Below are 25,758 nucleotides of genomic sequence, written 5' to 3' on the forward strand. Positions count from 1 at the left end.
AAAAAGCTCAGGCTGGCCTCAAACTCGCCATTCCCGTCCTTCGGTTATTTAAAAGGATTCTTAGTAATGCTAAACAGGGCTAAACCTTTGAAAGCTGAAAAGTCACAAATCACATACTTTAGGTCACAAAAATAATAATGTAGGCAGATGAACATGCCACACAGAAAATAATGGTTTCAAACCTTAAAAATACACACCATGAGAAATGATTTCTTACTAATTTAACACAATGATTTGATAACAGCATTGAAGAAGATGGTTTATTGTTGTTACTCTGTGTGTGTGTCTGTCTTTATCTGTGTGCATCTGTGTTGTATGTGTCTCTGTGTGTCATTCTGTGTTGAGTTTGTGTTTGTGTATCCATGTTGTGTGTCTCTGTGTGTGCATCTGTATTGTGTGTGTGTCTGTATCTGTCTGTTAGTATGTGTGTGCATGCATAAGTGCAGTACCCTGAAAGGCCACAAGAGGGTGACAGAGCTAGAGCTACCAGCAGTTGTGAGCCCCCTGATGTGGTGTTAGGAACTGAACTCTGATCCTTTGCAAAAGCAGTCCTCACTCTCAACTGTGGGCCATCTCTCCAGCCCCGTGAAGAGAATTTATACGGGGGCGGGGGGTGGGGGGATTAAGTATTCCCTCTCTCACTGAATCTGATTCAAGAACACAAATATAAAAGTGCCGTTTATAATTTAAATTTTGATTAGAATTACATATTTATAACACAGTTGATAAGCTATCCCATTTTATCTTTGTTTTCCAAACAAACAAAACAATGATGGTAATTTTTCTTTTTCTGAAAATATGTCTGTAAATGGTTCAGGTCAAAGCCACTTGGCCATGGTTTCTGGCAAAAGGAAATTTATTCTGTTTGGATTAATCTAGTCACAGTAAATAAAAAACTACTCAGCTCCATATTAAGAAGCACGTTTCATTATAGGCACATGCAGACACGAAAATAAAAGCAACAGTAAACACCAAGAGCTTCCGGTGGGTCACGGATGTCGGGGCGGGCTAATTCAACTCCTGCCATACCGGGCCTCTCGTCCCTCCCCTTCTCACGGATCGCACCAAAGGTAAAAACACAATCACATTTTACTTTGCTTGCTTGGTAATAAAAACTGAGAGTTCTTATTAGCAAATGTCTTACACAAAAGCAAAGGTTTTACATGTGTAAGCCTCGACAGATGATCTTTTGTATTTAGTAAGTGTATGAGCTGGAGGGAGACCGCCTGAACTCAAATCTGATATATGCTATCAGCTTGGCTTGTATTCTGAGGAACGTCTTCTACTTTATAGACCCCCCTTCCTTTATCTATAAAATGCCAGCGGATATTGTATCTACCACATAAGCCAACTATGAGAGCCACACGAGAATCTTAATATCTCACCAAAACCCTTATCTAATTAGAGCACACTCTGCAGCCTTTGTGGTCCCCACAGGGAAGAAGGTGACGTGATATGGGGCCTCCAACAGGCACAGAAGCCCTGACTGCCCATGTGACAGCTCTGGAGAGGTCACCTCTGGGGAATAATTAGGGTCACGGGGTCATGGGGGTGGACACCTTCACAGTGTAGTCAGTGCCCATATAAGGACAGAGAATTTGACTCCAGCACAGGAAGAAGACCAAGAGCAAACCATTCCCCAGCATATACCATTGTCACCGCTGCCACCACCACCACTGTCCGGGCAGGCTGCGCCCCGGTTTTCTTGTTTAAGCCAATGAGTTTATGGCATTATGGCACCGCACGTGGTCTCTTTGTATTGTCAGTGTGTAACTGCACGAAGGAAAACCAATTCTAAGTTTCTATGTCAATCGCATGAAGATTCACAGGCTTTCCAAGGCTCTGGGATGGGTCAGAAACAAGCCGGGGCTGACCGAGGCTAGACTTTTGTCTACAAGGGAATTTCTTTTTAAAAAACACAATATCCAGGTTTTGGTTTTTTGCTTTTGAAGACAGCGACTCAAAGCAGTTCTCAAGACAGGCAGTAGCCTCAAGCCCGTAAGATACAAAGTCAAGACTCTCACCTCTTATATCTGCCTGGAACTGTCCTTGACGGGTCCTGCAAAGGAAAAGAGGAGAAGTCAGCTGTGTGTGCGTCAGGACCCAACGACAGATCGCGGAACAACAGAAGAGCAGCTGCGGGAGAACCGTGTCGAGCTTGTGCTTAGGAACGCGCCGCACCGCTGATCAAACAGAAAGAACCTGAATCTAGCTTTTCAGCCCAAGACAACCATGTTTTAAATACGGAAAGATTTTGGGTGTGAGCCTAGCCTTTAAGGGCTAAGCCATCTCTCCAGCCCAAAATACCTTTAAAAAAAATATGGGGTATAGCATGAGTATTCAAAAAAAATTGTTAAACTTTTCTCTTCCTCCCTCCCTCCCCTTCCTTTTTTTCCTTCCTTCCTTTTTTTCCTTCCTTCCTTTTTTTCCTTCCTTCCTTCCTTCCTTCCTTCCTTCCTTCCTTTCTTTCTTTTGAAGGGTTTCACACAGACAAGGCTGGCCTGGAACTAACTAAGGGCTGAGGATAGACTTAAACATCTCATCTCCCTGCCTCCACCTCTGAGTGTTGGGATTATAAATGTTCGCCATTATACCCAGATTATGGCAGGGGAAATCAATCCCCGGGATTCAAGCATGCTAAGATTAACCTTAACCCTTAGGTGCTTCTCCAACCTGACAATTGTTATTGTCTTAATACCATTTCCCTGTCTTTTATTATGCTCTCATTTTAAAAAACAAAACAACAGCAAAAATGGAATCAGTCTGGTGACGCATGCCTGTAATCCCAGCACTCAGAAGGCAGAGTCAGGAGGATCTCTGTGAGTTCAAGGCCTACAGATCGAGTTCTAGGACATCCAGAACCACATGGAAAGACCCTGTTTCAAAAAACAAGCAAACAACAACAACAACAAACAACAAAACCAAACAAGCAAATGGGGCAGGAGAGGTGGCTCAGTCCTCAGAGCACTGCCTGCTCCTGTAGGACTAGAGTCCAAATCCCAGCTCCCAGCCGCAGTTCAGAACGCCCTATGTAATCCCAGCTCCTGGGCATCCTCTTCTGACCTTTGTTGGCAGCTGTACTTACACAGATATACACATACACATAAATAAATAATAAAACTTAAAAGGACTTAAAACTCACCAGAGAGACAGAGACAGAGAAACGAGAGAGAGATTAACTTTTTAAAAGTATAGCTAAAAGTAAAAACTGAGAAAAGTACATATTACTGCGATGATGCTAAGCTCCAAAAATAAAAAAGAGGAGACAGACAGACTGCTGAAGGTTAATATTAACTTGGGTGGGACATTACTGTGCAAATCAGTAGGCAGAAATGGTGATAAGTCTGGGCTCCTCTCATCCTTTTTCAGCTTCTTCTTAATAAAACATGTCAAATTTAAGTGTGAGCCCCTTTTCAAACTGACAATAGGGTTACGGCTAAGGGAGATTATATAATTAAATAATTTCTGGTCTGGTTAAAGTGAAAGAATAAGCTCGCTTTATGAGCTGACCAGTTCCACAGCGAAATCCTAACTGACTGCCATTAACTCCACGCGTAATAGCGATCCTGGCCGCAGTCCCCGGCTAACCGGTCAGGAGGAAGAGCTAAGCCACCTTCCAACCAGACATACCACTCAGCAGGCAGCTGAGACTATGGGCTCGGGTTTCTCCCAGTGCCCCAAGAGGAAGCAGCAGCAATGCCCATTGTATTGTGGGATCACACGGTGTAAGAGAGCGGTACAATTGGCACAACAGGGTTGCAGTGCCAAGTTGGGAAAGATTCAGAAAGCTCGGTGGGGTATAAAAATCCTTATCAACTTTCCCCATATATGTTAACTGCTCCCAATAAATTCTCACTAAAACAGTGTAAACCACTAAAAGATACCCTTTATCGTGATGGTTCGATGTTTCCTTTTTCTTCCTTCTTTCTTTTTTTTTTTTAAATATTTATTTATTTTTATGTATACAATATTCTTTCTGCATGTATGTGTGAAGGCCAGAAGAGGGCACCAGACCTCATTACAGATGGTTGTGAGCCACCATGTGGTTGCTGGGAATTGAACTCAGTACCTTTGGAAGAGCAGGCAATGCTCTTAACCACTGAGCCATCTCACCAGCCCTCTTCCTTATTTCTTAAGTAAACTATGAGCTTCTGGAAGCTTGTCCCTGCCCCACATCTAGAAGTCAGTTTAGGCAGTCTGATATCACAGGAAAGAAAAATAACAAAGCCAACAAAACCCCAAGCACTGGGAAGTTTATCAGTCCAGGGGTACAAAAAATTTAACCGACAGGATCCTGGAGTGTCTGGGTGGGACTGATCCCCATGAACAGAACTCAGACTACTTCCGGGGACGCCTCCTGTGATGTCCACTGCGAAGCCATCTTCACTAGCCGCCTGGCTATCAGCTGGCCTTAATGCAGAGAGAGCAACAAAACCTTGGCCAGATGTTTGCGACATTTCTTCCCCGTCTGTCATTAGAGCAGCATCCCCTAAAATGAGGAAGGACCGTCTTTTGCTTTAATGTGGTGACTAAGTAAAACAGATTCTCTGTTTCTAAAAGCTAGTATCTCCAGAGAATAACAAGAAAGAACAGATACATAAACTCTAGCTCCCCGTGCAAGCGCACCACGCTTCTTTTATAAGGGGGACAGTCCGCTGTCCCTCCACGTAAGAATGGACTTCTACACAAATATAAACTGGACCTTAGACCTGGTAGTTGGAAATTTCATTCCCATGACCACACGCAATTTCTGAGCGGAGGAGCTAACTAACTTTATAATTACCAGGGCGCTTCGTCAGTAACTATAGTAATTACTGCTAAACTCGACAAGTCCACTCTGTGTGTGAACTAATCTCCCGGGGCTTCCGTTCTCCTGATCTCATTTCATGTACGCTTCCCACCTGTTTTCCACACCACGGGCCCTCAACCGCCTTGGCACCTGTGAGGACCGTGTGCCTGAGGTGCCCTTATTGACCGCTCGATGTTCCGGCGAAAGCCAGGGTTTGATTCAAACTTAGGCAAAACAGTTGGCGCTTTTCCAACATTCTCGCAGCCCTGCACCGGTATTCCCCAGCCCTTTAGCAGGATAAACGACACCCTTGCAAGGAAGATTATGTCAGGAAAAGGAGACTTGAAATCGGTTGTGTGACAGACCTGGGGTTTGTCACAGGATCTCATTACAGGGTCCCTGGAGCTTCCGAAATGAGAATCAAGTTCAACTGTTCTTTCCACAAGCAGTTTGGGTGCAGGAAACTTTCTCTGCTTCTTCTTCTTTTTTAATTTTTTTTTTTAACAGACTTGAGTTTCCTATCAGTAAACATGACACAACCCAACTTGTTGGTTTATGTCATCAATTCATCTGCGGTCTTAAGAATCTTCTAACAGGCTAAGGATGGGAAAGATCGGGAAGCCGAAGGAGCGCTTTTCAGACTGAGTGACAGTCACAGAGAGTGACAGGAGCACGTGACGCTGAGCTGCATTCCTCTGCTCTGCCTTGGGCCACTGGAAAGCTTTAATGAGGCCTGGGTATGAGTGAAGCGCTGTGGTCACTCAGTAGGCTTTGTTGTCGGGAAAACAAAGTATTCAGGGAGCAGTGTTAGAAGGAAAATGTTTTCTGTATGACCTTGTGATTTTGCAGCAAGCAAGCTGAGACTGTTCTGGAGTAAGAATTACTAATGCCCACTTAGGGAAATACCACTGAGGACAAACAGGCAAATCTCTGTCTCTGTCTCTCTCTCTCTCTCTTTTGAGACAGGGTTTTTCTATCTAACAGCCCCAGTTGTCCTGGAACTAGCTCTTTGTAGACCTGGCTGGCCTTGGACTCACAGAGACATGCCGGCCTCTGCCTCCTGAGTGCTGGGATTAAAGGCGTGCGCCACCACCGCCTACTTCATAAAGGTTGAAGAGAGGACACGGCCCCCCTTTTGGACTAGGAACCATATTGCATAACGCCATCCGATTATGTATCACCAATAGATTGATCCTTTGATGAAGTCAAAGTCATAACTGAACACTGCTTATGGGACGAAATCTTTAGCATACATGCCTTTTTTTTTTTTGAAGAACACTTTGCACCCAAAAAGAGATAGATGGACAGATGGATGGACAGACAGAGGTAGCTTCCTTTGTTGGATAGTTCTGAAGTTATATATAGAAAAGAAATTCTAGTAGCTACCAGGAAGGCAGCCAGGTAGTTGACAGCTTCTAATCACACAGTTATACCTTTTGAATTTTGTGTCACATGATAATACTCTTTCAAAAAATTAAGAGTAAGATTCAGTAACTCATAGAAAATAGCAAACATAAAGGAACTTAACCACACCATGCACCATTTCTTTCTATGTTTTATTATTTTCTAAATTTAACTTACTCAGAGAGCATTTAAAAAGCCGGCTTGACCACGTTTAAAAGCTGTAGGAAGCCATAGCTAAAAATAAGAAAGTGTTTGATTCTTCACATTCTATTACCATTGTCGGTATTACATTAGAAATTTAAATCAGAAATAAACTATCCTAACCACTCACAAAGCATGCTGTCAAGCTGCTATGGAATTCCCCTCTGTATGCTGTGAATACCATTGGTTAATAAAAAAAAAAAAACTGGCTTGGCCTGATAGGGTAGAAGGGGAAAACTAAACTGAATGCTGGAAGAACAAGGCAGAGTCCGGAAGAAGCCATGGATCCACCGCCAGAGACAGATATGTGGAAACCTTGCCAGTAGGCCACGAACCTCATGGTAAAATATAAAATAATGGAGACGGGTTAATTCTAGATGTAAGAGCTAGCTAGCAATACGCTTAAGTAATTGGCCAAGCTGTGATTTAATCAGTAAACCAATAAGCGGCCTTCCTACAATATCAAGCCAAACTCTGATTGGCATGTGTAGTCTTCATTTCTAAAGACCTATCTCCTTGGGGCTGGAGAGATGGATCAGATGGTTAAGAGCATTGCCTGCTCTTCCAAAGGTCCTGAGTTCAATTCCCAGCAACCACATGGTGGCTCACAACCATCTGTAATGGGATCTGGTGCCCTTTTCTGGCCTGAAGGCATACACACAGACAGAATATTGTATACATAATAATAAAAAAAAAGACCTATCTCCTTGAGTGGCTCAGAGCTGTAGACAATGCCAAGATGCAGCCTTTCTCTCGGTCCTATTAAAATAAAACAAACAACGATGCTAAGACTGTTCCCATCTCCCTCCTTCCTCCCCACACCAACCCTCTCGATGCTGGTGTTGTAAATGCTAATCCTTTAGGAGCAGCAGGGACCTGCAAATGCAGACTGACACTCAAAGAGACGTCAATGATGTAGACGGGGCATTTCCCATTCCCGCTGCCACTTCTGATGAGGCAATTAGGGAGGCCCACGGAGAAGACTTAGCTTCACTCTCATGCTAAGCAAACAGCCTGGCAAAATACATTTGAAGCCAAGGTCACCAGCAAGTGACCAACCTTTAATCCCAGTTACTAATAAAACAAACAAACAGACAGAGATTGAAAAATGAAGAGCAGGCCTGGGAAGAGCTCAGAGTTAAAGAAAGACAGATGCATTAGGGCAGCGAACTCTTGAGGGCCAGCTCGGCTGAGCTGGACGTCCATGCTAGCATGTATGCACACCCTGGAAATAACCAGCCTGCAGCCGACAGAGCCTTTTTCTATTGAAAGAAATCAGCCCCATGTCTGCAGACACTGCCTGATATTATGTTAGCATGCCTTTGCTCTTCAAGTGTCCAGAGTAAGGAGATGGGCAAGAACTGAACCCAGGTCTAGACTTTCAATGACAACGGCGTATTTTCTCCGCCACGGTAAGTTAACCCTTCATCATGTGGAGGTCATCACCAAAAGAGGACCAGGCTGAATTTCAGTTTTGCTAAACAAAGTCCAAAGGTATCTTAGATTATGCCCAATTGAGAGAAGTAGTGTGTTTCGCTTTAAGACAGGGCACTGCTTTCCATAGAGCCACGATGATTATTACAAACAGTGGCAGCAACTTGGGGGGGATGAGGGGCAAAGAGGAACCCCGTCACTCTATGAGTCTCTGTGTCAGTAACTTCAGCCTTAGGGAAGAAAGAGAAGCTTGTACCTGTAGTTCCCAACCATTTCTAAATAGTCATCCCGCTCTGTCAAATGTCTTCATAACAATGAAAAATAGCAAGCAGGTATGTCTCTAATCTTTCCATCAGTTAAGCCCAGAAAGGCGTGCGGTCCTACAAAATGCCTTTTAAAGTCGTATGTTAATAAAATAAATTTAGAAAATCAAGACTAGGGGCTGGAGATGTAGCTGACTTGGGAGATGACTTTGCCTACCAAGCATAAAGGGTTCATAGACCACACCTGAAATCCTAGCACTCTGTGGTCAGAGAAGGGAGACCGAGGTTCAAGGTCATCCTTGCAATTAAGGTTGCGAGTAGCAGCCTCAAGATATTGAAGTTTCTAGAGACAAGAGGGAGAAGGGAAAGGAAGGGGAGGGGACAAAAAAGGAGGGGAGGGGAGGGAAGAACAGACTGGAACTCTGAAAACACGTAGTGTCCTTGGGATGCAAACTGCTTGACAGCAGCCCTGGGAAGGCAGAGACAGGAGGATCACTGGGAATACACAGCAAGTTCAAGACCAGCCTAGGTCGTAAGACCCTGTTTTAAAGAAGAAAAGCTGGGGTGTGTGGCTCATGTTTATAATCCCAGGTGTAGGGAGGCAGAGACAGGCGGATCTTTAAGGGTGACTCTCTAGCCAGTCTCGTCTACGTGGCAAGTACCAGGACACTGAAAGTCCCTGTCTCAAAAAGAAGCAGACAGTATCTGGAGAATGACATCTGGGGTGAGTTATACCTTCTGCCTTGTGCATGTATGCACAGGTATGGAGAGAGAAATAGGGGAGAGGGAGAGGGAGGGAGAGAGAGAGAGAGAGAGAGAGAGAGAGAGAGAGAGAGAGAGAGAGAGAGAGAGAGAGAGAGAGAGAGCGCAAAGAGAGGGAGGAGGAGGAAAAGGTGGGGAAAGAGAGGGAGTGGAAGGGTAGGCAGGCAGACTTAAAACGTCACAAAAATGAACAAGACCAGGATGAATTACACCAATAACATTTCAAAACACACTTGACATAACTGACTCTAGAGATGAGAGACAGACACAACAGGGCAGTGGATTCTGGGTCCCGAGACGCACCCCAAAACTATTTTACAAGGTGATTTGTTTCATCGTTAGAGTAAACAACTAAAGAGAAACTGAATTAGGTTTTATTACCTAACGTATTTTAAACTATACAGAAACGCAAGTGTTTCTGGGAACTCTCAACATGACACCATCCACAGTACTGCTTTCTGCATAACACTGCATCATGTCTACACAGATGACTGGGGAAGCCAGGTCACATTTTTTCTTCAACGCGGGAGGATCCAAAAGTCAGCCTAGCGCCAGACAACGATCGAGTCAGTAAGTCTGGATAGAAGAGAGATCGGTGGTTAAACCCACAGGAAATGCTGGAGTCAGACTGAGGCTACCAAAATGGGACTGGAAAAATTATTAAGAGCAGTTTAAATATGGTTGTGCAAAGAAACAGCAGCTTCCTGGTCATTTTAAACGCTCACCTGGGACAGGTAGGAAGTGCCTGGATCTAAGAGGCTCGCAGCTTCGTTCTGAATGGTGTTCTGCTGCGTGATGGCGTCTTCTCGTTTCCGCTCTTTCTGGCCGGCTTCGTCGTCTTCGTACTCATCTAAGCACTGAGAGAAAGAACAGTCTCAATTTCATGGCCCATGCAAGTAGCAGAATGCCTTCCAGTATTTAAAAGCACAATGACAAGCATTAAAAATATATATATATATATATGTGAATGAAGCTGAATGGTGGTGGTGCTGGCCTTCAGTCCTAGCACTCAAAGGCAGAGGCAGGCAGATTCTGAGTTTGAGGCCAGCCTGGTCTCCAGAGTGAGTGCCAGAACAGCCAGGACTACACAGAGAAATCCTGTCTTGAAAAACAAAAACCAAACAAGCAAGCAAAACAAAAGCAAAAGCAAATCTGTATGTAGTCACAAGTTACGTTCCTACGAAAGAGATTTCTTTCTAGCAATTCCTATAAATTAAATTGTCTCCTAAATTCCAACGTATTTATAGTCTCACCCATGGCAACATAAAGCTCTAAATACCAGCGGCAAGTTTCTCAAAGAGACGGCTCGTCCGTTCTCTACCATGCATTCAACACGACACTCAGCAGAGGGTAACACTATAAGCATTGAATTTATAGTTCAGTAAGGAAGGCGTGTGCGTGCGTGTGTGTGTGTGTGTGTGTATGCGTGCGTGCGTGCGTGTGTGTGTGTGTGTGTGTGTGTGTGTATGCGTGTGTGTGTGTGTGTGTGTATGCGTGCGTGCGTGCGTGCGTGCGTGTGTGCGTGTGTGTGTGTTAGCGATAAGATCATTTTCTACCTTCACACTGCCTATAGGGACATAAAGAAAAGAGTATTTTCACGTGGGAGCCAAGGCTCTGGAACACCTAGCAATTTCAAGGGTAGTGTAATTTGGAAGTACACTTCTGGACAAAGGGGAATTCAGAGGATGAGAACAGCGCACTGAAGATGCTGACTAGAGGGTTACTAGGAGCTGAGTCCACAGCAGCGATTATCTATCTCCAAACCTGCCACCAGGAAACCAAACTGAGACAAATCCCTACCCATTATGCTATTACAGCATTGGCTAGGAGCTGCTCAGGGCACACATCTAACCCAAACGCTAACCCACGTAGCTTCTCTCTGAGATCCAAAAAATTATGACTATAGGCATTGCCCATAAAGGCATTAGGACACTGACCAAAACCCAGGAAGGCAGGAGACACCAGGATCTACCTGCAGGATCAGAACAGGTCACTGTGCTAACGAAGAAAAGCGACTAGGAGCCGGGGAGAGTGAACGTGGTGAAGAAGAAGGAGCTGCTAGCTTGTCAAGGGCAATTCAAAGACAAAGTAGACTGGGGTGAGGAAAAGTATGATGATTCTGTGCTACTCTTACTGCTGGGAGTCTGCCTCTTGACTCCAAGCCAGGAGTCTGCTGGACTCTGCTAGAACCCACAGGTTAGTGTGCAAGCTCTTGAGGCAAGAACTGGAAAGGCGTATTCTTCTCATCTCCAAGAAACACAATAAATAATCTGAGAAGTTCAGAAAGCTGTTATAGGACTTGAACATCAATACATGGCCAAACAGGCGTGGGGTGTGTGTGTGTGTGTGTGCGTGCGTGTGTGTGTAAAGACTTTCTTAAGCCAACAGAGACTATCAGAGCTAATGACAAAATACCAACAACATTCAAGAGTAAAATCAGACTCAAGAGAGTGATGTCATCTACCATGTTCTGGAAGAGCACTGGGTAACAAAACAGCTCAGATGACTATAGGATTCACTCAAGGGTCGGGAAGGAAGCAACTATCACCATTTTATATGATTTATTAAAGTTCCCAAAGACTTCTTTTTGATAAACATGAGGAATAATATCTGCCCAACACAACAGCAATGCACACTGAAACAATACCAACACTTCAGTGCACGGAGGAGGCTAGCAAGCAAGAGTAAAAGATTCAGGCTGGTGACATAGCTCAGCTGTTCTTTCAGAGGACCCAGGTTCGATTCCCAGCCCCCACATGGCAGCTCACAACTGTCTGTAGGTGCAGTTCCAGGGGACCTGGCATCCTCACACAGACATGTATGCAGGCAAAACACCAATGCACATAAAATAAGAATAAATAAAGTATTTAAAAGAAACAGTAAAAGATTCAGGGAGAAGGCCAGGCATGATGGGGCATGCCTTTATCCCAGCACTCAGGACCCACATTCGGGAGGCAGAGGCAGGTGGATCTCTGTGAGTTTGAAACCAGCCTGGTCTGCAGAGCAAGTTCCAGGAATAAGTAATCCCATCTGTGATCTTCCGCTCTGTTAGCAATGACAGCAAAAGCTCCCAAGCTTATTATCGGGAGCTCAAAGTCAGAATTCTAAATCACAGGTGTGTACAGGTAAAAAGCCAAAGTTGAGGCAGGTGGCCATGGCCTCTCTGAACACTGGGTGTTCATTTGTTCATGCTTATTTTCTGAGACTCGGCGCCTTCCCCCTTCCTCTGCTGCCCCCTTAATAACTGCAGACTGCCCCACCGCTATCAAATTAAAATCTAAAGTGAAGCATCCAGTACGTGCTTAATAATGAATCACCAGGGCGAGTCACACCGCGAAGCCAAAGCTACCCCATCAGAACTCTGCGCATCTTTCCACAGAGCATCCTTTTCCCTGCTGCCGGGCACCTAGTCTTCCACACTTGGCATCTCCGTAGGAGACTGCACCCCCACCTTGTAGGCAGCTTTCAAAAGGGATTGATTATGTGATTCTTTACAAACTCTTTAGAACCGGTTGGCAACCAGTCCAGATCTGCTGTCTACAGATATTCTAAAAATTTTTAAGCTGTTCTATTTACTTGAGACAAAGGATCTGAAAAACGGAAATCTTAATTGGGCCTGGGAGGATGTTCGGTGGGCAAGGGTGCACGCTATATAAGTGGTGGGGGCTTGAGTTCAAGTCTCCAGCACCCATCTACAAAGTCAGCTATAGTCATATGAGCACTGGTAGCCCCAGCATTGTGAGGGGTCGGAGACATGAGGGGTGCTGGGGCTCGCTGGCTGCCAGCCTAGCTTTGGGGTCAGCGAGGAACATTGTCTCAAGATAAAACAGTGGAGAAGGGCAGAGGTGACCCATGTGAGGTCCTCTTCTGGGCCACTGTGCACACCCCCACACCACCGTGTACATGAATATAAACAAAACTTCACTCTTCTCCATTTTTAAACCAACCGTCTCGACCACTGACATCTCACGATTCCATGACAAATAAATACTTCAGCGCCGTTCACTGTCCTGTTACCAGATCTCAGGGCTAAAGTCCTGAAAGCCACCCAAACAGCAATATCCAACCATAAGAACGCTCTATAGCGCGTTTGAACAAAAATAATAACCTTGAGTTGGGTAGCTTTTAAACAACAAGGTGACACCTCCCCTAATAACTTAGTCAATCAACCCACATTATAAAAACCCTTGAACACCAGAGATGAGAAAGAAAATAAAAACTTCCACTGCGGTTCACGTGATGCAAGCCTTCCCACAGCGTCCTCTCGAGGCAGGCGAGGGGAGCCCCGCTTGGCAATGTGCTAATGTGGTCTCATCATGTGCAGCACAGAGCCTAACCAGTGCACTGCACAGACTGCGGCTACAATTTGTCCACTCCTGTCTGTCTGTGTAGCTAACTAGCCCCTCCTCTCAATATTTGGATGTATCTGCAAGTTCCATCGCTCTTTAAATATGGCCCCAATTTCCATCCCAGAAATCTTACAGAAGATTACCTGACAGGGAGATGACGATGACCATGACGATGACCATGACGATGACCACAGCTACTATTTTACCTTCTCTAAACACTTTAGGGAAATAATGGTCTCAATGAACCTCACTTAGCAGGGCAAAGTTTTATCACCATTTTATTTGCTTTAGGAAATCTCTTTATATATCTTGATTTTCTTAGCCAATATCCTCTCGACTATTACTCATATTCTGGGCATCGAAGAGGCTCTTTGTATGATGTGAAGATACCATTGCGTTGTTAACTGTCATTTTCTCCTATGGTTTTATGCCACCGTTTCCAACTTAAAGATCCAATCAACCACGCGTTTCCTAATTTCTGCTACCACATTCATGAAATTAAATTTATTATATAACGATCTTGGAATATATTGGTTTCCTCCCCCCCCCCAATAATAACTGTTTTGTCATGAACAATCCAAAGCTGTGGTACTGATGGGAGGTTGTGGGAGCAATGGTGCCCACAAAAGCCCAGCATGCCTCAAGTTCACCCAAAGGATCTCCGTTCATCTCTTTACCCTCAACTCAAAACGGTACCGCCAAGTGGGATGCAGTGACACACACCTTTAATCCCAGCACCCGGGAGCCAGAGGCAGGTGGATCTCTGTAAGTGCAAGGCCCTCCTGGTCTACACAGGGAGTTCTAGGACAGTCAGAGCTACATAGTGAGACCCTGTCTCGAAGGGAAAAAAATATCCATCTTTATCACGTATTTTTACACGCGTATATTTTTCACTTTCTATTCGGTCTCACTGGTCTCTCTACAGCAATGTACAGGGGACACCGCTTTCACCATTGTGGGTTCACAACATCTACGAGCACCTGCCAGTTCCACTTTTTATGCTTCACCGCTAAATCTTCCTCATCGCTAGCCAACTTATTTTTCCCATTTGAATTCCTTGGTATCTTTCAGTTAACGAATAAATTACTCAGAGAAAATCTGGGGCCATCCTCATTAGGGTGTAAGCTTGTAAAATGGGGACCGTCAGCAGCTACAAAAGGGGGTTGTGATTATACGGGTTAGCAGTGAATTGAAAGTAAGAAGATCAAAGATCACATGGGTTCTGGGTAGAGTGAGAGCAAACACAGATGCTCACTGGACAGAGGAGAGAAACATGGAGAAACACACCAGTAATGAGAGAGACAACGCCTACTCTCACTAGTGTTAAGAGTAAAGTTCAACAACAGGGGAACGAGGACCACGGTTGAGAACTTGCAATAAAGTAAGCAAAGGGACCCGAAGGACATAGGGCAGATGAAACGCCTTGGACTAAAGCGCTCAAGAAGAATCCAGATTGACCCGGACAATACAGCCCTGGCTGTAGTCTCCATTGTTTGCGATGACTACACCCTTCTGTGAGGAGCAGAAAAATGAATAAGGAGAACAAACATACACAGGAAGCTTAGGATAAATCCTAGAAGAAACATGAAAAAAAAAAAACTAAATAAAAACGCGGAGGAATTTCCAAACAAGTCCCGAAGGCCTGGGCCAGGAAGGACGACCCTAAGACTTCAAGGGCACTAATCTTTAGTGTTTCTAATTAGCTGGTACTAACTGTAATTACATTAGTGCTAATCTCCTTTGAAAGTGATCCAGATTCATATTTTCAGCAAGCTTGCTTATTTACTCACCCATTTATTTATTTATTTATTTATTTAGGGCCTTGCTAGCTCCGGCTAGCCTTGAGTTTTTGCAAGCCTCCTGCTTCAGCCTCCCGAGTGCTGGTATCTCAGACATGCTCCGTCAGGCCAGACTGCCTTGTTTTAGGAACGAATGTGGAGGAAGGTCACTGCCTATCTTTCCACTGCTCAGACAGGTTACTCGGCAGCAAGTCCCAACAGGCAAGGTATTAACTATGCAATTACATTTGAACATGTTTTTGCTAATGGCATTTTCCGGCAACATCTGATTCTTTCGCCGACTGGCATGTCTTCCTCCTTCTAAGTTACTAAACGCGGTCAAGATTGTAGAACAAGACTCATTTTAGGTGAAAACCCTCTCTCCTCGGTGTTGCATACTTCGTACGCCTATGTTATTGCCCACAGCAACATTCCAACCTGAACAGCTTTGTCTCAGGGCTTTCCAGTTGGGAGGTAAGTAAGCCTGGGTATTTACAGCCTAAAAATTCCTCACCATGAGTCACACTGTGCAGAGGAAAACACAGTGAGCACTAGCTCACGGTAAGAGACATCTGAAGAAGAAATGAACAAACAATGCAACGTGTAGCGGCCACTCCGACTTAGACCCAGCTATGGCGGCTTTTAAACAAGCGCCGTGGAAAGCCAGCGTCAGGCTCTCACAAGGATAGCTCCGCTCCCAAAGCAGCAACGCTCGAAGCCATCAAAGAGCGCCAAGGCCCTAAAAGATGCATTTAGCTCTCAACGTCCAAACTAGTCCAGTACACACAGCCTTTCTTTGGTTAATCCAGTGGATGAAATCTAGACCCTGACAGTTTATCTTGAACTTTCTAGCAGCTTGGACACTCAATTACCCAATGCTTCAGTTTCCCTCACCTCTTAAATGGAAACAGCACCAGCTGTCCCCAGTACTTGTAATGAGTAAATGAAAGCGTCCCTAGGGGGCATCCAGCATGACAGACACACAGCTCTCCATCAGTGTGATTACTGTAACCGCCAAGAACACTGTTGTGCACATCAACATGGCAACAGCAATACTAGTTAGTACGAGCGTCAATTTCTAGACTCGTGGTCAATGTGTTTCAACTGGAAATCACACCTTACCTCTCTGTTAAATCAACCCACAAATGTGCAGTTCTTCACAGGGGAGGAACTCCACATTGACTCACTGAGAGGAAACCGGTCCTACGGTGCCAGATTCTGAGAGCGATGGCTCGGTAGATTTAGATTCTGAGAGCGATGGCTCAGTGGATTCAGCGCTTGCTGAACAAGCACAGGAGCCTGGGTTTGGGCCCCCGGCACCAACATAAAATCTGGCTGTGGAGGCACACACCCGCAAATCAATGCTGGTGTGCGGGGTGGGGGTGGGGAGAGCTGGAGGATCCCGCCAGCTTTCTGGACAGTCCAACCAAATTAAAGGAACTCTAGGTTCAGTCAGAAGAACTGAAGCCCGTCTCAAAAAATAAGGCAGAAAGCGACAGGAAGACGCCCCAACCTAGACTTCTCATCTCCACACACTCACACAACACTGTCCACACACAAACACAAAACCTAATTACAATTTTTCAATTTCTTCATTTTTGACAGTTTTGCCCCTCGACGCAGGGTCTCACAATATCCCCAGGGTTGGCTTTTGAGAGCCCCGCAACAAGCTGAGAGCAGACAGCATACCGCATGTCCCATTCAGCTGCCCATACCCTCCACAACCCGCCTTCCTTCCGTATTATCAAACAATTTAATCCTCAGACCCAAGGTTGAGTTAGGGTCCTTTGGTCCATACTCAGCAATACCTAAAGAAACAGGAACCACTATAATAAATAAGAATGAATATTCCCTCAATTTAATATTTCCCAAGATCTTAGTGTTAAAAACTTACATGACTTTACTATAAAATGTTTGCTTATTATTCTCCCCTTCTGCCTCAGAATATAAAACAAAACCCTTCTGTACAAAGAAAGGCCTTCTGAACCTCTGTCAGCGTTCCCCTGGGCAATTTCACTGAGGCCTCTCAGGACACATGGGACCTGCGGCTTGTCGCACACAGCAGGGGTGTGCAGAAAGGGCACGCCCAGCATCACGCGTCTCAGAGTGGAAGCCGGCACTGTGACTCACCGCCGAGTCACACGCCACCACACCGGCTGGATGCGATCAGATCTAAGTCAAGACGGAGCTTAAAAACCAGCTGCAGGAGCCGGGATACTTTACAGAAGCCCCGGCTCCTCAGCTTGGGTGGGAACATTGGGGAAAACACTGAGAATTGCCCTTGTGGAGGACAGAGAAGGTTAAGCCGCTAGCACTGAAGGCAGAGAGCCACATGCTGAGATTTCTCCAAGCCCATATGTTTTGCTGAGGATTCAAAAATATGTGGAAAACCCACTGGCAGGATAATTTGTATACATACTTGGGCAGGAGGAATGACGGCACAGAATCCATGGGAGCTTAGCCATCACTCTGCCGTCACACGGATGCTTCTGGAAACAAAACCAAATGGCTTCTGGCTCCTCTGGGCAGAGTTATTGAGAGAACACCATCATTTGGTAAGTATTACTCAGGAAAGATGGTCACAGGGAAGGGACCCTGCTGGCACAGCACAAATCTCTGCCCTTTGGAGTTTGGGGTTTATGCGGCTTCTCCTCCGCCTTTCTCCACTTACTCCCCCGAGGAGCGTTCCCTGTCTAAACCTCTTCTCAAGGTCCTTCCGCATGTTCATCTGAAGATGAGTGGACCTCATCAAAGCGGTCATTCATCCCAACATGTACTTCTACTTAGTTTAAACCACAACTGGCGGAGAGTGTAAACCTGCACTTAGCAGAGAGGCTACAGCCTAAAAGGTACATCGGCGGTATTAGGCGAATGAATGAACAACGTAATAATCTACGAATACTTCACAGTTCCCCTCGCTCGTTTCTATAGAATGAAACATAGTCTGGCTGAGAGTTCCAAACTGTCAACTTCACACAATCCAGAATCAAGGCATTGGAGATTAGGTTGGGCTGAGGATACTCCAGTGGAGGATCATTTTTATTAGAGTGGGGAGACCCACGCTGCAGATCCTGGACTGTTTCAGAGCGGCGAGAGCAAGCTGAGCACAGGCAGGCATTCACTCGGGGTCCTCTGCTCTTGACTGATGACGGAACGTGGCCAGTTCTCGCAAGCTCCAGCCGCCGTGACTTCCCCACCATAGTGGAATGGAACCTGGAGTCGTGAACCAAACGAACGGTTTCTCCCTAAAGCTGCGTTTCTCCGTCTTTTGTAACAGGAGAAGAAACTATGTTCTCAATCCTCGCTTTTCGGCAGATGCAAAGACGCGGCTACATTTACTGAATCTTTTTTCCCTGTCCCAGACTTTAGACCCATGCTGAGACCAAGAACTGAACCACAGAGAACGTGCCTCTCCAGCTGCCTTCTTTGGATACGCGGCCCTCTGACTGAGTATAAAAGAGAGAGAATCCTAGAAGTACAGGGATGAGCATAAAGCCCAGGGAGGGTTGGCCTAGGGGACCTTGGATGCGTGCTGGGTCTGCAGGCCCATCCGAGAGGGTGATGTCAGATCAAACTACACCGTGTCCTATTACACGGGAAGTGACTAGACACTAAAGGAAAAGAAATGGGAAGCTTCAGCCCGATTTTCTCTAAGTCGTATACAACATACCCATCATTTAATGCTGGGTCTTCAGCTCATCTTTATCCCGTAACTCTCTGTGCGCCCTTCATTCTTAAGGGAGGAAATTAACTGATAAAGCTTTACTGTTTGAGAATTTCATCCATGAATATAATGGGTTTTGGGCCAAGCCACCTCCACGCCCCACCCTCCAACCCCACCTACTGTCCCTCCCAAACAGCACGTATTCACGGGAACAGGGGCAGCCACTCAGGGACCACGTGTGAAGAAAATGTTAGCCCCACCCCCCACCCCCTGCAGCAGCCAACTGTCAAGAGCTTGAGGGGCTCTGTGAGAGCCCCACCCCCATCTATGCATTTTGACTGGCTGGAACTTGTGTCTGTCTTGATCTGGCAGCGACAACTACCGTCGGTCAGCTCATGTGTGCAACTGTCCGGTCCAGAAAACTGCTGTGCAGATGTCCTCTGCTGTCTGTCTGTCTCATCCATCTGTCCACCCTCTTCTCCTCCATGACCCCTAGCCCTTGTGTGGAAGAGTAAGATGCCGATGTCCCTTTCAGAGCTACGCGCCCCATTGTCTCTTAACCTCTGTACTTTAGCTGGTTCTGAATCTCTGTATTAACAGCCACCTGACTATGGTTGAGAACTATACCATCGATGAGCATAAAGATGAGCCTTTGGAAGCGTTACCTGATAATTAAAAGAAAATAATTTTTTAGAGAAACATTATTCAAAGTAGCTAACATAGAGGAAGAAGAACAATCAAGTATGAGTTATGTCATCTAGATGCAGCACGGTGTTTGCAGGGGCTTTCGGGGCGTAACTCTCAATCACCCAGCCCCAGATTACCCTTCTGCACAGACCTGGAGGGAGCTACGGGACAGGCCTGAGTCACGTCACTAATAAGCAATGGGACTGTGACTTAAATGCAGAGTAACCTGGCTGGAACCGGCACTTACTAGACTAAACTGTGTTTACTGCTTTCTGATACCAGGCTTGTTCCCAACCGGGGCAGTCGCAAACACGGCAGGTGTTGTATATAATATGCCATTATGGAGAACGTGAAGAAAAACGCAACTAAGGTATAAGACAGCCGTCACTTAGACCGCGGTGTAAGATAAGGCATGACTCTTGCAATCTGCTGCCATTGTTAAAAATCCATATATAATACGGAAGGAATCAAGAACTGAAACAGCATAATTAATAAACAAGGCATGCATGGCGTCCTACACCTATATCCCAGCATTGTACGGGGAAGCAAAACCAGGAGGCACACGGAGTTCAAGGCTAGCCCAGGCTACAAAGCAGCGCAAGTCAGATGTCAGCTTAGGATGCACACCAAGACCCCCTCATGAACAAACAATTTAAAACTGAGGTCTCGTGGCTGCAGAGATGTTCAATAGGAGAGATGGCCTTCCCAGTCACGAGCACAATGGAACACGGGCAATAGCGTTCCCAGTACCGCCAAAACAAAATACCACAGGTGTGAGGTAAACCACAGAAATTATTTTCTTGCAGTTCTGGAAGCTGCAAGCCCAAGATGAAAGCACAAGAAGGTGTGAGCTCCCCTCAGAACTCTCCCCGTGGCGTGCAGACGGCTCCCTGCAGCTGGCACGGTCCTGTCATTGAGCGCGTGCATCTTTGGGATACATATTCCCCCCTCCCGCCCCCGTCTGCCCCTTCTCTCAGTACTTAGGCCATATCAATCCAGGGGTACAAAACTCAGTCTATAGCAACGTGCAATTGCTGCTCTCATGGACACTGGATTGAGCGGCAGTTTTAGCAGACCAGGGCTGGTCTTTCCTTCTCAACACACTCACTCCAGTCTGGAGCAACTGCGAGGGCAACAGGTCTCCTGACTCGCGTGTCCAGCCAGGCATTGAAACGCAACAGTCATTCAGGAGGAAAACAGTCCTTCGATGCAAACACACTCACTATGTGGTTTCTCCTCTTGGTAACTGAAATTTCAGATTTGTCTAAAGGGCCAAACTCCCATTATCATCGGGTTTTAGTCTGTCTCACAAGGACCCACAGTTCTTGATGTCACTTTGGAAGGACAAAAATAAGACTTTTATGAGAGAGAGAGAGAGAGAGAAAGAGAGAGAGAGAGAGAGAGAGAGAGAGAGAGAGAGAGAGAGAGAGACCAAAATGTCTTCAGAAAGTTGAGCCAATTTGTCTTCATTTTAACAGTTCATGGAATATACTGTTGCATAGCATTCTTTGCCAAGCCTTTTAAAGAATGATAATAATATGCCTTTCGCATTACACTGTTCAGATCAAATTATACGCCTAACAATTGCAAGCACGAAGCATTCATTTACATACCTTCCCTCAGTGTTCACAACTGGGCCTTCCATTTCAAATCACTCAATGGGAGGTTTAAATGGGACTTGGGTAACACGCTGCATGGCTTCATACCTCACTTGCTTCCCTGCTGCCTTTATCAAATAACCAGTAGTTAAATAACACCTTTCTTTAGAATGTTTAAAAAAAAAAACAAAAACTATTACTTGAGGTTAAAGACAGCAGAGGAGGGGGGGAGCAGGAGAGGAGGAGGGCAGAGGGCTATGTGCAAAGATAGGGTTACTACTGGTTTTCTTTTGCTAGTAAAAATATGCTCACTTTAAAATATTAAAAACAAAACTCTGTGTGGTCTCAAAATGAAACTCCTTTAGATTGTAAACCAACAAGTCCACTTGTCCCAGGGCCAACAGTCCTGAAATAAAAGACGGAGGTTCTCAATCTGGCACAGAGGTGCAATAATTCAAAGGCTTCTCAAATTGCTTTTGTAGGAAAAAGTCTAAGCACCTTGTCTTAAAAAAACCAACTTCTTTTTTTTCTTTTCATATTTTTTTTTCCTTTGAATTTCCTGAGGCACGGTTTCTCTGTGTAGCCCAAGCTGTCCTGGAACTTGCTCTGTAGACCAGGCTGGCCTCGAACTCAGAGATCCTCCTGCCTCTGCATCATGAGTGCTGGGATTAAAGGCGTGCGCCACCACCACCGCCCAGCTAAAAGCAAATTTATTTACGAATGAAAAAAACCCTCTTCCAAATTATTGTCAAACAGAAAATGAAGATAGAAGTTCCAATCTGATTTCTAGGATTAAGAAGTTGAATAATGCCACAAAGAGATTCTGGTTGATTGAGTATGTAATAAAAATATTTTTGAAGAAGAATGAAAAGAATTCAGGTCTATTATTCATTCAACTGATACTGTGGGACAATGGTCTTTCATCTTAATCACTTGTATCATTTTTAATACAATGCTGATTGGCCAGTAGCCAGGTAGGAAGTAGAGGCGGGGCAAAGAGAACAGGAGAATTCTGGGAAGAGGATTCTGCAGTCTGCAGTCGTGAGTGATCCATCCACAGAAGAAGCAAGATGTGACTACATCGCCGAATAAGGTACCAAGCCACGTGGCTAGCATAGACAAGAATAATATAAGAGTTAATAAGAAGTCTGAGCTACTAGGCCAATCAGTTTATAACTAATGTAGACCTCTGTGCGATTCTTTGGGACTTAACGACTGTGGGAACCGGGCAGGACAGAAACCCCCGACAACAAATTGACAGCTGGATTTAATAGGACATACATAACTAGGCTTCAAGCCGAAGTACTAGATACATGGAACCACAAAGGCAAATCACAAACGCCCTACCAGCTGGGTCTGCGGGCTCACCCTTCGCAGTCTTAGCTGGAGGAGAGTCTGAGGCAGGAGCATCCCGAGTTCAAGCCCTCCCGGGACTAGAGTTCATTCCCATCAGCCTGGGCAACTCACAAACTTTGCCTCAGAATAAAAAATGGAGTTTGTAGATTTGGATTTGTTTAATTTTTATATTATCGTACAAGATATTTTTTTTTTTTAAAAAATATGTTTAGTAGATTTTCCTCCGTGCTCACCTCACCCAGCCCTGGCCCTCTGATCCCCGCCTGTGGCTTGACTCCTTGCTGGTTTAGGCTTTATCCATATTTACACTCATTTATATGCATACACGTACTTCATAAGCTAGGGTCCGCATGAGGGAGAACATACAGTTTTATTATTCTCAGCTCGAGTCAGACCACACTTAATATTATACCTTTAAGAATCATTTACTTCCCTATAACTTCCATAGTTTACTTTTTCTTTAAAGCTAAATGAAATTCCAATGTGTGTGTGTGTGTGTGTGTGTGTGTGTGTGTGTGTGTGTATACACGTTTCTTTTATCTACTCATCTGCCAAAGGACATCTATTCTGGTTCCGATTCCTTTGGTATTGTAAATAGGACAGAAAGAAACATGGGTGTGCAAGTGTCTTCGTGGGAGGATATGGACTCCTTTGTGTATGTATACAGTCAACAGTGGTCTACCTGGCTTATACGGGTTTTTTTCCTTTTAATTTCTTGAGGTACCACCAAACTGGTCCCCACAACGGCCATGCCAGTTTACTCCCGCCAGCAGTGAATTAGGGTTCCTGTTTTCCCACACCTTTGCCAGCATTTGTTGCCAGATCTCTTAAGGGTAGCCACTCTTGCCAGAGTAAGGTACTATTTCAAAGGTGTTTTCATTTGCAATTTCGTGGTGGCTATGGATAAAGAGAGCTCGGAGGTAGAGCAGAGAGCTCGGAGGTAGAGCAGAGAGCATGGCCTTCATGAAGCCCAGGTTCAATTTCCCTACAAGCCCAGGTTCAATTTCCATCAAGAATGACCTACAAGGACCTACATCAAGGATGATGTAACCACTGTAATAGAGGGGTAAGTCACTAAGATTGCATCACTATCAGGATATAATGCATCCAAGGACATTTTGAGAACACGTCCCGGCCACCGCAGTGGTAAACTGGGAACACGCGGCTATGGCGCAAACTGGACTGCCACTGGGAATAGCACAATTTGTCTTAGGAGCAAACGTCCGTTGGAGGTGGGAGGGGGAGGTATTCAGTCAGCAATGTACTTGCCGTGCAAAGATGACGTTCCCTAGCACCCACGTACAAGAGTCAGGGGTGACAGGACTCACCTCGAATCCCCAAACTAAAATGTGGGAAAAGGAGGATTCCTGTGGCTTGCTGACCAGTCTAGCCTTATGTGCAAACTCCAGGTCCTAGGACAGACCCTGCCTCCAGAGACAAGGTGCCTGAGGAACAAGGAGAGATGCAGTTCCTCCCTGGCCTCCATACACAAACACACACCCCCATACCCCCACATAAATGCTGTGTCAAGGCTATTATAACGTCTACATAAATGTCTGAAGTCTCATATTTCCCACGAACAGTCTCCGTTCCGTTCCCCCTTGGTTTAACTCAGGTTCCACTCTGGCTTTAAGAGTCAAGCTCAAGCTCTTTTGCGACATTTAGAGAAGGTAAGTAACTATCAACCTAGGCACTCAACATGTACAAACGTCACACGTGTCCAGGACGACACTTCCAACAGAAAGCCCTTCCTGGGTCTTGCACCGTCATCTTACGCCTTTTTACATTTTGTTTGTTTTGATGGTTAGGAAAAACAAACAGGGCGCTTCCAGTCCGAAACTCTTCTGCGTGGTAACACAGATCTCGGTAAGAACGTGTGTTAGACCAATGGTAGCATTACTTCATACAGAACTTTTCCAGAAGACTGGCGAAGCTCTTAGTTTCCAAATACAGCATTGCTTTCTCCAGTGTGACGGCCCCCCGATGACAGCACACTGCACCACAACGGGAACAATTCCAACAGCAGCTTTCTGCCAGCAGAGCCCCAAATCTCAACAAGAACAGGTTGAGTAGGAACCACACTCTTCTACCGTAAACCGTAGGCAGTTCCTGCAGCCTCTGCCTCCTCACCTGGAGGTTCATTTTCCAGGACTACAGGTTTAATGATATTCCAACGGAACTGTCGTTATGAAAGCCATCTGTAAAACACCACTCTTCTCTCAAATCAGCGTGTAAGGGGCTGGAGAAATGGCTCAGCGGTTAAGAGCACACTGCCTGCTCTTCCAGAGGTTCTGAGTTCAATTCCCAGCCACCACATGGTGGATCACAACCATCTGTAATGAGATCTGGTGCCCTCTTCTGGCCTGCAGGCTTACACGGAGGCAGAACACTGTGTACATAATAAATAAATAAAATCTTTTTTAAAAAAAATATCATTGTACAAGAGGCACTGTCAGCCAAGGATGACAAAACAGCAAAGGAACTCTCTGCGCGGAACCTGAAGTCATGGTTCAGAAAATAAATAGGTTTAATGATAACCCTAGAACCTTAGAACATAGCAGAACATCGTGACATAAACCTACAGGCAAGAGAACGAGACGGCGGCGTAACGTAAAGATATGCGAGGAGCAGATGACTGGCTAACCTAGCAGAACGGAGAGAGGGAAGCAGATTCACGTGCCAACTAAAAATAGAGAGAACTGTGCATTCATGGTTTAGAGAAAAGCATGGCGAACCAAACCATCTCAAGTCCCCAAAGGCAAGGGGAAAGAAGGACTCAGAAGCTGGAAAGACGGTGAAGACCCCGCCCCTCTCTTTTCAGCCAAGCAACTCCTCCCTCCCTGTGGGACTAGTTCCTTATTCCCAAGCGTCAAACCAAAGAGGCATGGGCTTGACGCACCTGCTCCAGTCCAGAAGAGGGAGAAACAAGGAATCCACGTCCATGCGTCCATGCGTAGGGAGTAAACCTCTCAGCCCCTTCCCAGCATGGTATCATCCCCTAAAGAGCGTCCAGACAATCCGCTCTCTCTTCACATTGTATCCGCCACACTGTCTGTATTCGAGGAGAATACACACACGGCTACACACAGAGACAGACACATTTCCGTGCATATGCACACACATACCCGCCCCCTGGTTATCTATCCGCCTTATACTTCTTGGTTTGTGTTCTTACAAACCAAAGGATGCTTAACAACTTTAAACTTAAAATTCTCTACAACTCCAGAAATCCCCCTGCATCTGCATTACCATAACAAGCAGGAATTGGGTAAAACTGAAGGGAGACCAGCTATGCATGTTTCAAGTGTGCTTTTAATTACTCTGCGGCTTGGGGCTCCAATAATGTCAGCTGGGAACCAGAAGGCTGGGTGAACACCATGAGGGTAAAAGAGAATGTTGTCACAGGCACAGTTGATAAACACTACTGGCTCTAGCTGAACCCTCTTCCTTAACTGGAAGCCGATCAATTAGTT

General features: G+C 45.4%; 1 protein-coding gene across 1 annotated transcript in view; it reads right to left on the bottom strand.

The window, feature by feature from the left end:
- The window catches only part of Pawr (pro-apoptotic WT1 regulator), a 78,788-nt gene that overhangs the window by 17,746 nt on the left and 35,284 nt on the right, over nt 1-25,758 (bottom strand). Inside the window, exons 3-4 of the mRNA XM_075954417.1 lie at nt 9,579-9,710; nt 2,025-2,059 (exon numbers count right to left, since the gene is read on the bottom strand). Of these exons, the coding sequence (XP_075810532.1) occupies nt 2,025-2,059; nt 9,579-9,710 (167 nt within the window). The remainder of the gene's footprint in view (nt 1-2,024; nt 2,060-9,578; nt 9,711-25,758) is intronic.

The sequence above is a fragment of the Microtus pennsylvanicus genome, chromosome 20 (genome assembly GCF_037038515.1).
Source record: "Microtus pennsylvanicus isolate mMicPen1 chromosome 20, mMicPen1.hap1, whole genome shotgun sequence".
In the NCBI taxonomy this organism is placed as follows: Eukaryota; Metazoa; Chordata; class Mammalia; order Rodentia; family Cricetidae; genus Microtus; species Microtus pennsylvanicus.